Source organism: Amblyomma mixtum, chromosome 1, assembly GCF_055824585.1.
Source record: "Amblyomma mixtum isolate Tamu chromosome 1, ASM5582458v1, whole genome shotgun sequence".
Classification (NCBI taxonomy): Eukaryota; Metazoa; Arthropoda; class Arachnida; order Ixodida; family Ixodidae; genus Amblyomma; species Amblyomma mixtum.
Genome location: NC_143012.1, coordinates 98,819,180 through 98,834,440, shown reverse-complemented (window position 1 = coordinate 98,834,440; position 15,261 = coordinate 98,819,180). Strand labels below are relative to the sequence as shown.

The 15,261-nt window shown below is 45.6% G+C and overlaps 1 protein-coding gene across 3 annotated transcripts in view; it reads left to right on the top strand.

Annotated features, from left to right (window-relative positions):
- LOC149367306 (uncharacterized) overlaps window positions 1-15,261 on the top strand; it is a 43,396-nt gene that overhangs the window by 16,499 nt on the left and 11,636 nt on the right. For 2 of the 3 annotated variants that reach the window (XM_089554970.1, XM_089554968.1), the window contains 6 exons: window positions 1,956-2,017; window positions 2,856-2,909; window positions 3,761-3,859; window positions 7,504-7,569; window positions 8,321-8,390; window positions 12,033-12,151. In XM_089554970.1, the coding sequence (XP_089411096.1) occupies window positions 1,956-2,017; window positions 2,856-2,909; window positions 3,761-3,859; window positions 7,504-7,569; window positions 8,321-8,390; window positions 12,033-12,151 (470 nt within the window). The remainder of the gene's footprint in view (window positions 1-1,955; window positions 2,018-2,855; window positions 2,910-3,760; window positions 3,860-7,503; window positions 7,570-8,320; window positions 8,391-12,032; window positions 12,152-15,261) is intronic. The other variant, XM_089554969.1, reaches the window with a different exon arrangement.

Here is a 15,261-nt window from a genome sequence, read left to right as displayed (position 1 = left end):
TTCTTATCACTGTGAAATTAGTGGTGAGGGGAAGGGTGGTAACGTGTAACTTGATGTTGGTGTGTCTGCTTCTTTGAACAAGAAACAGTCTGGCTGTAGAAAAAACAGAGAAGATTACCGAGAACATTGGTTGTAAATTGAGAAAGCAGTTGAAGTCTTGAATGTTGACAGCTTAAGTCATTGCTCCAGGATATGCATTCATGATAACTGCCATGAAGGAGTAGGGACACCAACTTTACATTTTTTTTTTCTGCTGATAACTGTGTGCATAGCCATAGGAATGGTAAAACTAGAACTATGCCCCAGTGATGCATCAGACCTTTTACTGCAGCACTGTTTTGCACCTAGGGTCTGTTTTCGTGGCCTGTGCCGTCAGATGTCAGAGGCCGGTGCACACAACAGCCAGTCTTACGCAGTCACAGAACACTGATGCATTTGCTACTCCGCTGTCTACTCCAGCCGAATGAGACTTGTGGCGGTTGCGTGAGCCACAGTAGACAACTGAGCCACTGATGTCACACCGAAGGGAGGCGAGGGGTGGTGGTTGCTGCCCTCAAAATTTTCTGGGCTATGATAAAATAATCGTCGTGCTTCATTCAGTCCCTAACGAGGAGGACATTTCACGACACTGTAGCCGGCACATTGGGACCTCTCTTTGGTGTGCGTAGCCTTTAATCATTGCTGAATTTTGTTAGTTTATTTCATGTTTATGGCCGCCGCGGTGGCTCAGTGGCTATGGTGCTCGGCTGCTGGCCCGAAAGACGCGGGTTCGATCCCGGCCGCGGCGGTTGAATTTCTTTGGAGGAGAAATTCGAGGCCCGTGTACTGTGCGATGTCAGTGCATGTTAAAGATCCCCAGGTGGTCGAAATTTCCGGAGCCCTCCACTACGGCGTCTCTCATAGCCTTAGTCGCTTTGGGACGTTAAACCCCATAAACCAAACCAAACCATTTCATGTTTATGAAGAGCAATGCCACAGAGGCATCCAACATTTAACTCCTTTAGCAGAGCAGCAAGTTGGGCTAGTTGGGGAATGATCGTCTTGAAAACGGGATTACTGCGCTAAAAAACGTGGACAACAGAAACCGAAGGGAACAGGACATGCATCCTTTCCACTTCTGCTTCTGTTGTCCATGTTTTTCAGTGCAGTAATCCCGTTTTCGAGGTGACTTTGCCCCTTGCCTGCTTTCCTGCATCTCTGTGCCTCTGCGTCTTGCGCAAATGTCCTGGTGTCTACTATCCCTGGGCGGAACAGAAAATGCATCTGCATCTGCGTTCTGTGAGTGTTCTGTTGTGTGTTCCATGTTCCGATGTCCGACTCTGCAGCTCTTAGAAACAAGCTCTAGGCAAAAAAGAAAAAAAAGACTGCTGCAATAAAAGGTCTGAAGCACCACCGGGGAATATCTTTCACAGTTTTATCATTCGTAAAGCTCTGCACGCTGTTATCAGCAGAAAAGAAAAGAACGGAACAGAACTTGAAAACTTCGTGTCCCTAGTCCTTTGATGTAATTACCCTGCATACGTCACTTTTGTGAGCCCTAGAGTTACGCATTCATTTTAAGCTTAGCTTGGTGTTGTCAAGGTTCTCCCCTTTATAACTGCAACATATTGGACTTCACATGCAGGCACACTGACCGTGGCAGCTGAATATTTATGATCGAAACTGAGTGAAGAAGCGTCTCGTGCGCTGAGATTTGAGTGCACATTGTCTCAGATTTGAGTGCACATTGTAAGGCCCCCTATGGTTGAAATAAATCTATAGCTCTCCACTTTGGTGTGCTTCAAGCTCATGTCGAGTGTAACTTTGGCACACAAAAAGTCATTCAACATCTATCATTATCGATATTAGCTCTGCCAGTTTTGTATGTTATTTGTTACAGGGTCTCACCACAGAACAGATGAATATTGTCCTTTGTTGCGACATTTTCTTGCAAAAATTCTCTTAAATACCTGCAGGTTCAAATCACTATGGCATTGCTGGCTTCTACAGTATGATGGCAGCTTCAAGAGGCATGTTGGTGAGGAACGTTTCCATCTTTTGTCCTCTTGCTCTGCTACAGATTACCCTTACCTCTTGCTTTGATTATTACCTTTTTATTCAAGTTTCTGTTGCAATAAAAGGCAATCTCTCTTTATTCCTTCTGTAGTGAGAGTCTGTGTGTGTTAAAGGTGCACTGAAGAGGAATGTGAACTTATCTTTTTGCCGCGGGAACTCGACCTACACGTTCTGAGCATTCTTAGAAACGTCGAATTATTGCCCCGTGTGGCCGATTTCTATCATTTAAACTGGATTAACGTCTGGCTCACGCATTTTTTTTTTAATTCTCCGCAGACAGTGGAAGGAGTCGACCAACGCACGGAGTGCCTTTCAGGCAGTCGTGTGGCTTTCACTTTTATTTTGTTTTTTAGGTTTCCGTCAATAAATAGATCCAGTCAGAGACTATATAGCTGCAAATTAGGCCCACAGAAATAAAAATACGCATGGACTCTTTGCTTTCGCTGATCACTACGTATTACTCCACCAATGGCAGAGCAACAAGCCGCCACGGGCCTGCTTGAAAGGTTGGCTGACTCCTCTCATCGTCCACATGGAATTGAAAACGAAAAGGTGGGAGCCGGGCGTTTAATCCGTTTTAAATTAGGTAAATCGGCCACACAGGGCAGTAATTCGAAGTTTCCAAGAACGCTCGGAACGTGTAGATGGAGTTCCTGCAGCAGAAAGACGAGCTCAGATTCCTCTTCAGTGCACCTTTAATGATTGCAGTGCTTGTCCATGTCATAGTATGAGTTCCACACTACTACCGTGATGTTATGGCCAAGTCGTATGACTTCGTCTGCACACTGTCTCTGTTTCAGGGCATGTCGTACACAAATGCATCTCCACTAGTGGCTCCATCTGGGGGAAAGAAGGTTGGATCCTTGGTCATTCATTTTCCATGATGCCTGCCATTTTCTCTTTTTATCGCCGTTTTATTGCCATTTTATTGTCTGTTATCTGCATTTGACTCTGGCTGCTAGCTTCACGACTGTATCATTGTGGGTTTATTGCTTTGAGCTGAGCAGGCACCATTATGCTATCCTGAGGGGCAGGGTGGGGTGTATGTCTTATAGTCATTAGTCATTTTTGGTCATTAGTCATTGTTATTTTTGGCCAGTGAGGAGTACGAGCTGGTGGGTTGACACTTAGGCATCAGTGTACAGTTTATACTGTGCATTGTGACCTTTGTAGAGTTTTGTTAGGGCATGTTCACAAAATGTGCGTGTAATTTATGTGTTCCCTTTTTTGAACCTCAATTTAAAGAAAAAAAGTGTGTTCGCTAATTGCGCGAGTAATTATGTTAGACGAATGAGCCAAAGCTCTTGTTAATGTGCACAAATTTTTTGGAGGACAGCTGTGATTGCAGGTGAAAGGAATATTTGTTTACCTTCACTGACATGCTGCCTTGATGTCTGAACCTGAAAATATGGAAATATTAATGTCACAATGATTAGTTGAATGTGTAAGCTACCAAATATATATGTATCCCTGTGTGGAAGCGACTTACTATGTTAATATGTAAAGGAAAGCACAGAGTGATTATAAATGAATGAATTTTGGAAACTTTGATATTTTACAAAGCAAGTGCTTTTAAAAACAAAACATTTAGTGCTCAGATGTAGTAGACAGTCTGATGGCTCCACCAAAGAAAGGTTCAGTTCCATTGTGAATTGTTGGTAGGCATTTGTCATGCAGTTGAACGACTCTGGGCTGCTGTTTGCAGAAATTCTTGGGGACAAACCCAATCAGTGTGGCTGCTCCTGGAAAGGACGGCGACTCATTTGTCCTTGACATGGCAACTTCTGCCGTGGCACTTGGAAAGGCAAGTAAAATGCTCGCATATAGTATGTGTTATTCGAGCCTCATGCTGACACGTTGAATGCATTAGTGTCAAAACATGAATATGCATTGAGGAAAAGTCTACACAAAGGTGTCCCAGAGAAAAATCTGTGCTGGGATCTCTTGTCAACAGTGTATGAATTGTGGGTATGAGAAACAAAAGTAGTAGTTGTGAATGTTACATATCTAGCACCTAGTTATAAGATGAGCACATGTTCATTGTATGTGCAGCTATAGTTAGTGTAAGTAGACTCCCTTTAATATGAACTTGAAGGGACCAGACAACTTGTTCGTCTTATCAAAGGTTCATTTTAACAGAAGTGTCCCTAAAAGAGATATGTGAGCATGCTAGATGTGCCAATTTGTACAGGATGTTCCGTATTTATCTGTCCGGGTTGTAAAAAATTCTCCTGTGCAAACCACTGGTCTATTTCTGCTAAAGCACAGACCACAGGGTAGCTTATGGTAGCATTTTTTTATAAATAATTTAACATCAGAACTTCCTTGGAGTACCTGGAATCGGTGAAAAACTGGAGTAGTCTGCGCGGAGAATTTTAATCGAGGCTAGCGGGATAGCCGATTTGAGAGGCCGTGCCATCTGGTGAAATGCGAGGCAACCAGTATCCCTGCTCTGAGCTGGGGTAGGTGTCGTAGTACCTCAGATGGCGCAGCCTCTCAAATCTGCTATCCCACTAGCCTCGATTAAAATTCTCCGCGCAGACAAGTGCAGTTTTTCACTGATTCCAGGCAGTCCAAGGAAGTTGTGATGTTTAAATTAATTATTGAAAAACACAAACGATCATAAGCCACCCTATGGTCTGTGCTTGGCCCCAAACAGCAAGTAGTTTGCACAGGAGAATTTTTTCTAACCCAGGCAGATAAATACGGAACACTCTGTATATTTCTTGAAAACAATGCATAAAATGGGTTTTCGGAGAGTACAATTGTTAATAAATATTTTGCACTGTGCATGAAGTGAGATGAAGACTGAGAGCACGAAACAAGCCCACAGTATCCGACTTGAAAATAGCATTGGTCTAGTTTTCTGTTTTTTCTGTTCCCGCAAAGGTGGCTGCTATTTGTATGTGTGTTCTTTTATTCTTGCTTTCCACTCTGCCCTAAGCGCTTCAGAGGTGTCCAGCAGGGTAGCTGTGCACCTCTCTCCTATCTGGCTCCTTCCTGAGCATACCTGTGACCAACTCTGACGCAGTTCTGGAGGCCCCAAGTCGATGACTGGGTGCACTTTGTACATGCATGCCTTTTAGTCTGTGGGAGGCAGCACGTGGCACGTGACGCGCTCGTGATGCTGGGATATGACCACTGCATTTGCGCAGGTGCCCTGCCTTTTACACACAGGCGAGAAAGCTTTCCCCTAAAAATGCTCTCCCGCAAGATGCTTCCTGGCAGTTTTTTTTGTGATCTTGTGGGGTTCGCTTTCTTAGAGTTCAGTAAAGCAGAAAGTTTTCACCTTTTGCATGTGCCGATTGCGTGCTTCGGTAACATGATAGGTTTAGGTTTTTGCCCTTTTTTTTTAGATTTTTTGTTTCTCTTGGTTTCTTCCATATGTCTGTCATGCAGCTACGTCACATTTTTATTTGGATTTTTATCTTGTTGACACGCACTGAATTTCCTGGCGCTTGCTCACCGAGTGAGAGGTGATGCTTCGACCGCACATCAGTTGCTAATGCACTCCTGTCCGTCCTGTTCTTCCTGTATTTTTCGTGTTTTTTTTTTAGTTCGCTTTCTTGCACGGGAGCTGTTTGCATATTTTTTCCTTTCCTTCGGAGTGCTGCGTGGGCACCCTGTGAGTGCCGTTACGCGGGGTCGCCATGGTGCATGGTCGCTGCAAAAGTTCGTCACAGCAGAACAAGCGATATATAGTCTCACATTGTTTACTTTATCCGAGAATTTGTCTTAACCAAGTCCATCTTTACGGCGGTCGGCTGTAATTTATACTTCTGAGAATGATCACTGTGTTTTTAAACAATGTATATAAGAACTATGCCATAGCAGAACTGCATGCAAATTACTGAACGTGCAACTTCATATGCTGCAGCTGTCCTGACTGAGTCCTGATAGGTGCATGCATTCTATGTTTTGCATACCACTGCAACTTTTTTTGCTTGGTAGATTTTGTTTGACTGCTGAAAATGGCCTCAAGCTGCGTGAACGTCAATTTTAAGCTCTTTGAGGCTGCGATATGAACCATCGTATGTTCTGTGCGGCGCACAAACTGAAGCACACTGTCATGACGTCGAGAAGCTTTTGCACTTCATGTTCTTGGTTTTTTTTTTTCTTAAAGCTGGATTGTTGTTCTGGTCAGATTACTATCCTGGGCACACTTTGAGAGCCTGAGGGTGTGTTTGCTGTTTGGCCAACATAGAATAGTACCTCTCATAGTGGCAGGTTGTGTCCCTGTCAAGGGAAGTTTCCTGACCAGTCGAAAGTTAGTAGGATACAACTCAAGAACCCCCGTGCCAACCACTGGCATCGATCTGTTTTCATGATACTATCTGTCCTGTTGTCATGATACCTGTTATGATACCTGATATTGACCTGTTGTCATGTGACATCTTCCAGATGCTAGCAGCTATGGCAGCTGGTATGAGACATTTGACCATGACGTCGCAAAAGTAGGCTGAAGGGTCATCCTTCGCAATGCATCGGTCGGGAGCCTTATTCTTGAGCTGTGTCTAACTGCATCAACCCAGCAAAACCTTGACAGAGGTGTGAGCAAGGCTATTTGCTGTTCAGTCGGGGTACCCGAGCTGCTCTCGGGGCCTGCGAAAGGGCAACACAGGAGTGTTCCAGGGTGATGGAACACGACTAATGTGTACAGGTGTATTTCTGCCAAGCCTCTTTCGTGCTGAACATTGTAGCGTTGGAAGACGAGGAACGAAGGAAGGACGAGATACACAGGGCGCTGAACTAACAGCTTTAATATCAAAGGAGGCTGATCCGCACGTTTTGTACAAAAACCTAAGAAGCCAGTGATTGTAGGTGACTTTCAGAAATCAAGGCGAAAAGCAATAAAACCAGAAGAAACGGGAAGCGCACAGGCGCATATTGAACCCACACTGCACACAAGCAAAAAAATGAGACCCCAGTGCCTCATGTTTTTGTGTTTACCGTGTTGTAACACCTGTGTGGAAGGGAGTGCTTTGTAGTGTCTCAAGACCAGCCACACAGCATAGACTTCCACTCGTAGTTGTAGCTACGAGTGGAAGTAGCTTTGTGGCTTTCACATCCAACTCCTCCATGTTGAGCTATTTCAACTGCTGATGCAATAGTGGGTGAGGGAACAAACACAGGTTAATGACATCCTAGTTGAAATCAGGAGGAAGAAGTGGGCTTGGGCAGGGCATGTAATGCGAAGGCAAGATAACCGCTGGTCCTTAAAAGGATAATGAAGGATAACGGCGTAGATTCCAAAAGAAGGCAAGCGTAGCAGGGGGCGGCAGAAAGTCAGGTGGGCGGATGAGATCAAGAAGTTTGCAGGGATACAGTGGCCGCAACTGGCAAAGGACAGGGTTAATGTGAGAGACATGGGGCAGAGGCCTTTGCCCTGCTGTGGGCGCAGTCAGGCTGATGATGATGATGATGAGCTGCTGATGCTTCTTGCTGCAGGTTGAGCTTCAGCACCGGAAAGGGGAGCAGATTCCCTCTGGCTGGGCAATCAACGGTAGTGGGGAGGTGAGTTCATGGTCTTTTGTGAAGAACATGTTTAATAGGAGTGTCTTGTGAATATAGGTTGACTTTGCTTGGTAGGAGGTTTAAGTTACTCAGTGAAAATGTAGTCGCTGATCGATATTTCGAGTGGCCAAAATTGGAATATATCCTTACTGTTCGCACAGTTTTTTGGAACTGTGTAATATCATAATGTTAGCAGCAGGATTTGCTTTCTTAAAAAAACTTGATTATCCGGGATTTTTTTTCAGTTCCCTTCAAGTGCGAGAAACTGGCAGCCATAACGCATTTGATGTAATCGAATTTCTTATGAGACATAGAACCTCCAGCCTATTGGTAAACGGAAGTTAAGTATATAGACTACAAGGCTGGTTCTTTAAGCTAAGCCATATTTTCTGCCGTGTGTATATGCTCAGAGGGATTCTGGCTTGCTGAATCCCAGGATAGCATGGATGCTTTGCTAACTATTTGTGTTATCCTTGAAACGTGGTCCAGGAACATGTCCGTTAACTGTCTTTAGCCTTGCTCATTGTCTATTCAGGTTCGAGAAGTAAACTTGTTTACCAAATCACAGTATGACTCATTGAGAAATATTACAAAAGCTTTGAAAATGTGATTGCAGTGAAATATAAGTTAGTTGAAGCTCTTGTCTGGTCCTAGCTAGGCTTTTTTCTTGTTAGACATGGTAGGCAAAACTGTTGAAGGAGGCTGAGGTATTGCTGGAAGGGTGCATCATGCTTTGCTCTTACTCCTGCAGGTGACCAACAAGCCTGAAGAAGTTCTCAGTGATGGTGCCTTACTGCCACTGGGTGGAACGATGGAGACAAGTGAGTTGCTGTGTTCACGTGGCCTGGCGATGATGTTCCAAGGGAAAGAGTGGATCGAACAGTGTACTATACTTCTTGCAGTGGCATATCCTGTGCAGCTGACTGGAGCAGCGCTGTTGTTGCGCTGTCATCGTCATGATCTGAATTGAGTTCATTCCAGGACAAGGCCCCCTCCAAAGAGCTTAAATTACCACTGCCTCGCAAATTATGTCACTCGTTCATGCATTACGGTGCTAATGCTGTTTCCAAGTTGAGATATAGTAAGTTTACTCTGCCTTGGGGCAGAATTCCACTCATAGTGCGAGTGAACATCAAATTTTATTTTCCGTGCATACCTCAGCATTGCAAGGTGCAGTAAGTTTTCCCAGCATTTTTTACAGTTCTGAAATGTTTGCCCCCTGCTCTGGTGCAGGCTTTTTAAACAGCAGCTGTAAAGAATCGTTTCGTGAACCTCTGAAGTTCAGAAGGTCAGAAAATAAGAATGCTTTCCTCGAATGTAAGGCGAATGAAGAAAAGGCATTGACTGGGACTAGAACGTGCATCTTATTACGCTTGCGACGCTCATCGTAGCACGTCTAATGCTCATTCATGGTCGTCTTCAGCGACATTGCCTTCCTCTTTGTCGCTGGCTTCTTCCCAGAGCGCATTGTCTTCGTTCCGTCCAGCACTTTCGAGATGCCGCACTTTCGGAAGCTCTGCACAATCAGCTCGGGCGCAATTACGTCCCATGCTGTGGCGACCCAGTTCTCCATTTGGCTAAGTGAAGCACGCTTGATGCGCCCGGTCGGTGTGAGTTGATGGTCTTGCTGCGTCAGCTATTTGTTGTAATGCCTCCGCAGCCTGTCCTTAAACGGCTTGTTGATAGCAGCGTCGAGCGATTGCAGCTGGCTCGTCATACCTCCGGTATTACCGCAATGTCCGTGCCGCCTTCCAAAGCACAGACTTCATGGCATCTGTCAAGTGGCCGCGGTAGGAGTCAAGAACCACGAGTGACTCCTTGAACAACAGGGCCCTGGCATGGCATTGCCAAACGGTCTTCACCCAATCTCTGACAAGGGTACCTCTCATCCATCCATTCTCATGAGCGCACACAGAAACGTTTTTAGGGAAAATTTCTGCGGCTGGAAGCGTCTTTCACTTAGAAAAGATGTAGGGCAGCAGTCTTTGCCCATCAGCCATGCGACGTAACATCACGGTAATACATTACTTTCGTATCCAGCAGTTCTTACTGTCACCTGCTTTGCGCCCTTCTCATCGACTGTGTGCCACGGGCATGTTGAAATACACAGGGGTCTGATCGGCGTTCCCAATTTGGCCCAGTCTGTACTCCTTGTCCAGCCGCTTCTTGATAACGAAGTGCTGGAATGTGACCAGCTTCTCCTCAAAGTCAGGGGTTAGGTTTTGGCACACGGAAGTCCGCCGTTTCACACTGGGCCCGGAATGCTTCATGAAACGAGTGACCCAGCCCCTGCTGGCCTTGAATTGGGTTCGTGCAATGCCTCTAACGTTTGCGATCTCCCTCACCTTCGCCTGTATTATCTCCATCGTCACGGGCATTGCACCTTCCCTTTGCTTCCTGATAAAGTCGGCTAAAGTTGGATAAAGTCTCCACTTTGTGGTGTCGCCCACTCTTGCGTCCAGTGAAGTCCATTCACTTTGCAGCGCAGTTGAAGAGCTTGTTCCGCTGCTTCCGCCAGTGGTGCATGTTCTTCTTGTCCACGGCAGAGTCGCGCTGAGTTTGTAGATTTGAAGTTCTCTCCACTTCCAACACTACCTCCCGGTTAAAAGGTGTGGTGTAGTGGCACCGCTTGGTGGGTGCCATTGCACCGCGAACACGTGCGCTTCTCGTGGTCACTAGGCGACAAACACAAGGAAGCACAGAATGACGAGACCTTTGTTCACAACGTGTTCACAACAAGTAAAATGGAGCCTGCGAGCTGCAAGTCTATGGCCGCGAGATAACGTTACGTGTCTAGTGGTTGCGGGCAAACTGCATCCTTGAATCTAAGCCGACCCCCAATTTTTGTAAACGCATTTTAAAAAAAGAAGTACTGGCCTAAATTCGATTAAATACAGTAGCCATCACTTCCGATAGTTAAACTTTTGGCAATACCAGTCGACTCAAGAAGCTAGCCTTCCATCAGCACATCTCTGGTGATTATCTTTCCCGCTGCTAAGTAGTGCACGCAGAGCAACGGTGATGCTGGTTTTCCATGACGTAGGTGGCGGGCGTGTGCCCAGCCAACCAGAATAAGCACCTTTAGTGCATTTTGCTTGTTGTACCCGTGTTGTCACGCAGTTCACACATCTGGTGTGTTGTGCTGCCATCGGCAACTTTGCATGGTTTTCGTTGCCTCTTTGTGCGTGCGATGGCAGCTGCAAAATGGCAGAGCTTCCTGTTTTCCATGAAACTGGAAATTATCAAGCGAGTTGTAAAAGGTGAGAAGAAATCGAATAGTTGCATCGTACAACATTTCGAGAAGCACGCTGAGCGCCATTTTCAAGAACAAGGCTGACTTTCGGGCGAAAACGGAGAAGAGACCCAGCAGAAAAAAGCAGTTCTGCGTTGCTTGCAGAATGCGCTTTAAGTTCCAGTGACCGACAGGTCCAGTCAAGGGGCGTGGATGACCCGCAAACGTTTTGCCTAGTTGCTGAAATCTTGGAGCGACAACCTGGACTGCCAAGATCGCAACATCTACCTCATTGTAGACAAGGGCTGTGCCCACCACTGCAGTGCTAGTTTCAGCAGCATTGCACTTCATTTCCTGTCGCTAAACACTACATTGATGCTTCAACCATTGGACCTGGGAATAATCCACACGGTGAAGGTTGGCTGTAGTAAACGTCTAATTGCATGGCTCCTGCAGAACCTGAGGACTTGAAGAAACTCAAAAATCGACCTCTTAGGCACCCTGTCTGTGCTAAGTGGGTAGGGGAATGATGTCAAAAACGAAACTATACAGAACTGCTTCCGAAATTCTGGTCTCCACTTTCCTAGAGAAGAAGGTGCAACTTCTTTGTTGGGTGAGCTCGATGAAGCCGTTGTGGGGCTTGAAGATTTGTGGAACCAGTTGTCTGAATTCTTTGGTGCTATTTGGTCAGCCGTGGGTGACTTTGTCTCTGCAGACGACGATGTTGAGACTGCAAGAGAGCTCGTGGACGAATACATCATTGCTGACTTCACAGATAATCAGGACAGGATAATCAGGATTTGCATCAAGACACCACTGATGCAAATTGTGACGAAGACTTGAGAGAACCTGTGCCCACGTGCTCCATGTGCTCAGCATGGTTCATCACTATTGTGCATTGATACAAGGCTGTGGTCTCAACTGTATGGAGTCCATCAATTACATCAAAGAATGTGTTCTCTCTGAGGCAATGAAGGGGAAGAAGCATAAAAAATTCACAGCTAGTTTGCTCGGTAATCTGCGTGGACTAAATGGCTATCATATAAATACATTTTTTTTCACCTCAGTGAGTTTGTGTGTTGTTAAATTTACCGCTGTTTTGATATAGAATCACACATTATATCGAACTCGTAGGCATTTTTTTGTGAGTTCAATATATGGGGTTTTGAATGTATTAATTATATTGTCTCATTGGCCATCATCACTTTGTGTTTATTATGACGCGTTACAGGTGGCTACAAGGGCTATGGTCTGGCCATGATGGTTGATCTGTTTTGTGGAGTGCTCAGTGGCGCCCAGTATGGCACCAGCATTCGATCCTGGCTGAATGTGACAGACCCAGCAGATCTGGTTGGTATTGATTCTGCATTTTTTTATGAAGGTTCGACTAAAGGTCCTATGCCACTGGTATGTTCGGATACAACTCGAGAATGAAGCGGCAAATGACCCTCAGAGAAGCCCCTCCAGCCAATGGCGTTGACCGATTCTCCCCCTTGACCAATCCCTTCGGGCATGCTAATGTGAAGTTTCAGGGGGTGGCGATTAATGGAGAACGACCACGGCTTAATCGGATTAACTGCGGCGCCATGAAAATTGGTCAACGCAGTTGTCTGAAGGGCCTTTTTTGAGGGGCATCTGCTGCTTCGTTCTTTAGTTGTATCTGACTATAGTCTTGCATCAAAATGCTTGAACTGGCCAGATTTTGCAATGAGGTTATTAACAATGAATTATAAATATGAAATCAGCGTCTGTGCTCCGAGTCTAGTGTAAAAGGGAACCAATTTTTCACTCCTGAGTTGCATTGTACAGCAACTAACAGCCATTGTAAGTTGAGGGGGGCATTTGCCTTTTAGCTGGAGACTTCAACAATGCACAACAAAAGAAAGGCAAATTCTCTTCCTTGACTTGCATGACCTTGTCACCATGCACTCTGATTAATGAGTGTGTTGTGGATTGCCTTAGTGGGGTTGTGGTAGACATGTGATTTGGGTCCTGACTGTGTGTCAGATCAGAGGCTTTAAAACCGGACTGATGAATGGTCATGGGACTTACTTGAGCCCCTACAGTAAGGCCTTGGAAACGAGACATTATGCTAGCCTGTTAACAGCTAGCATAATGATAGGTGTAACGTTAAGAGATCGGAAGAGAGCGGGGTGGGTGAGGGAACAAACGGGGGTTAATGACATCCTAGTTGAAATCAAGAGGAAGAAGTGGGCTTGGTTAGGGCATGTAATGCGAAGGCAAGAGAACGGAGTGGATTCCAAGAGAAGGCAAGCGTAGCAGGGGAGAGCAGAAAGTCAGGTGGGCGGATGAGATTAAGAAATTTGCGGGGATACTGTGGCTGCAACTGGCGAAGGACAGGGTTAGTTGGAGAGACATGGGAGAGGCCTTTGCCCTGCAGTGGGCGTAGTTATGCTGCTGCTGCTGATGATGCTAACAGCTTGGGTGTGCCATTTCTGAGACCTTTCTTCTGAGGACCTTTCTGCGTACTGTGGCGAGTGTGGCTCGCCTCTTGTGCTTCAAAGCTAATGGAGCATAGGCTGTCTTAGTGGGGGAAATCCAAGCATTACCTGCCCTCTTTTGTGGCCTGGCTCCATTCATGCTTCAGGGCACAAGACAGGATCCTAGAGTTGTTCAGCCACGCAAAACATAGCAGTGGAAAAGGTCTTCTACCCTCGCTTTATTCCTGAATCTGCTACAGTTGAACCCAGATATATACTCATCATCATCAGCCTGATTACGCCCATTGCGGGGCAAAGGCCTCTCCCATGTCTCTCCAATTAACCGTCCTTCACCAGTTGCGGCCACCGTATTCCCCCCGCAAACCTGTTAATCTCATCCGCCCACCTAATTTTCTGCCTCCCCCTGCTACGCTTGCCTTCTCTTGGAGTCCACTCCGTTACCCTTAGGGACCAGCGGTTATCTTGCCTTCGCATTGCATGCCCTGACCAAACATATTAAGGCGAAAGCCTTTAATGCCTCATACTGTGGTTAGGAGCCATGTCGGCAGCCACGTCAGCAGATGTGTCCACAGCCCTGTCAGCAGCCTCCACAGCTGTGTCCATGTCCTTGTCAGTGTTTTGACAGTGTCCACTGAGATATGTGAGACAGTTACTGCGTAATTTCCTTTCCTCAAATACAATTTTCATTTTCTTCATTACGGCTCCTCTTTATCTATCTTCTTTCACTCCCACTTCCTCCCTTCCTCTACGGTGCGGTTCAGGTGTCCACGGAGATGAGAGAGAATTACTGCGCCATTTCCTTTCCTCAAAAAGCGTTGCATTCAAAGGGCAATGCATTGCGAACAGGTGGTGGTGTTCCGTACAGCAGCGTACAACAGCGTACAACACGCTGTCACAACATGCTGTCATGTTCCACTCCTGAAGGCAAAGCTTAAGTGTCATCAATTACCAGTCAATTAGTACTTAGTTATTAATTAGTAAATTGTCATTCATCATCATTTATGTGTTACATCATCCAGTGGTGATGTCACCAGTGTCACATAGGCAAAGTGGTGCGGAAAACGCTTTCACCTCTGTGCACTTTAGACAGTCAAAGTGCCCCCTGATTTTTTTTCTTCCTCTTGACCAGATATATTAAACCCTGATATATCATACTGTTTACATAGAAACCACAATGTCCCCTTGAATATAGCATTGAAAAATGCAGCAGTATTGTCTACATTTATTGAACTCTCGTCAAGCGGAACATTCAATATTTCGAACAGGCAATCCATGCCCCTGCAAGTGGTGCTCTTTGATCATTTCAAATGCATGGAGAAGGCCCAGTTGTGCGGCCTTGGGTACCTGCTAGCTGCGCTAACGCTGTGAAATGCATGACGAGGTGAACTTGGGGTGTGCTCGAGGATGGCTTTCGGTTTCTTGTACTTAATTTCCAGGGCACATTGCTGTCATGTGGTGAAGCCAACCTTAACAAAACCTAGCAGCGGCCATAGCCTGGTGTACTTTGCTCACTTTGATACCAAGGGCGTTGTGGAGAACAGCTTTACCTTTATTCGTGCACTGTCACCTTTCGGGATGGATAACGCTGTTGCAGCATTTTTGCAACATTTTCTATTAATACATGCATATTTTTTCATGTGCATCAAACTTGTAGTGCAGTCTGCGGAGTTGAGATATGCCACAGACGAGTGTCATTCTGGGTTGTGTTCCCAGTGGGACTACAAACTGGAGTTGAGCACTCCTGTATTTTCCAAAGAACTAGTCTAATCATTTATGCATGGCTTTTTCTTTTTTTTTTTCTTGTGTGTTCATAGCAAGAGCTCCCAGGACACATTTACATTGCTGGGGCAATGTAGTTTGAAGGTTTGAAGGTTTATTAAAACGAAATACAAATGAGTTGTAAGTTTCATAAAAAAGTTAGTACAGTAGGAGGTCCCAAAGTGAAAACTGTCTGGGGGACCTCCCATCAGGAATACATAAGGAAAGTGCATAAGTTTG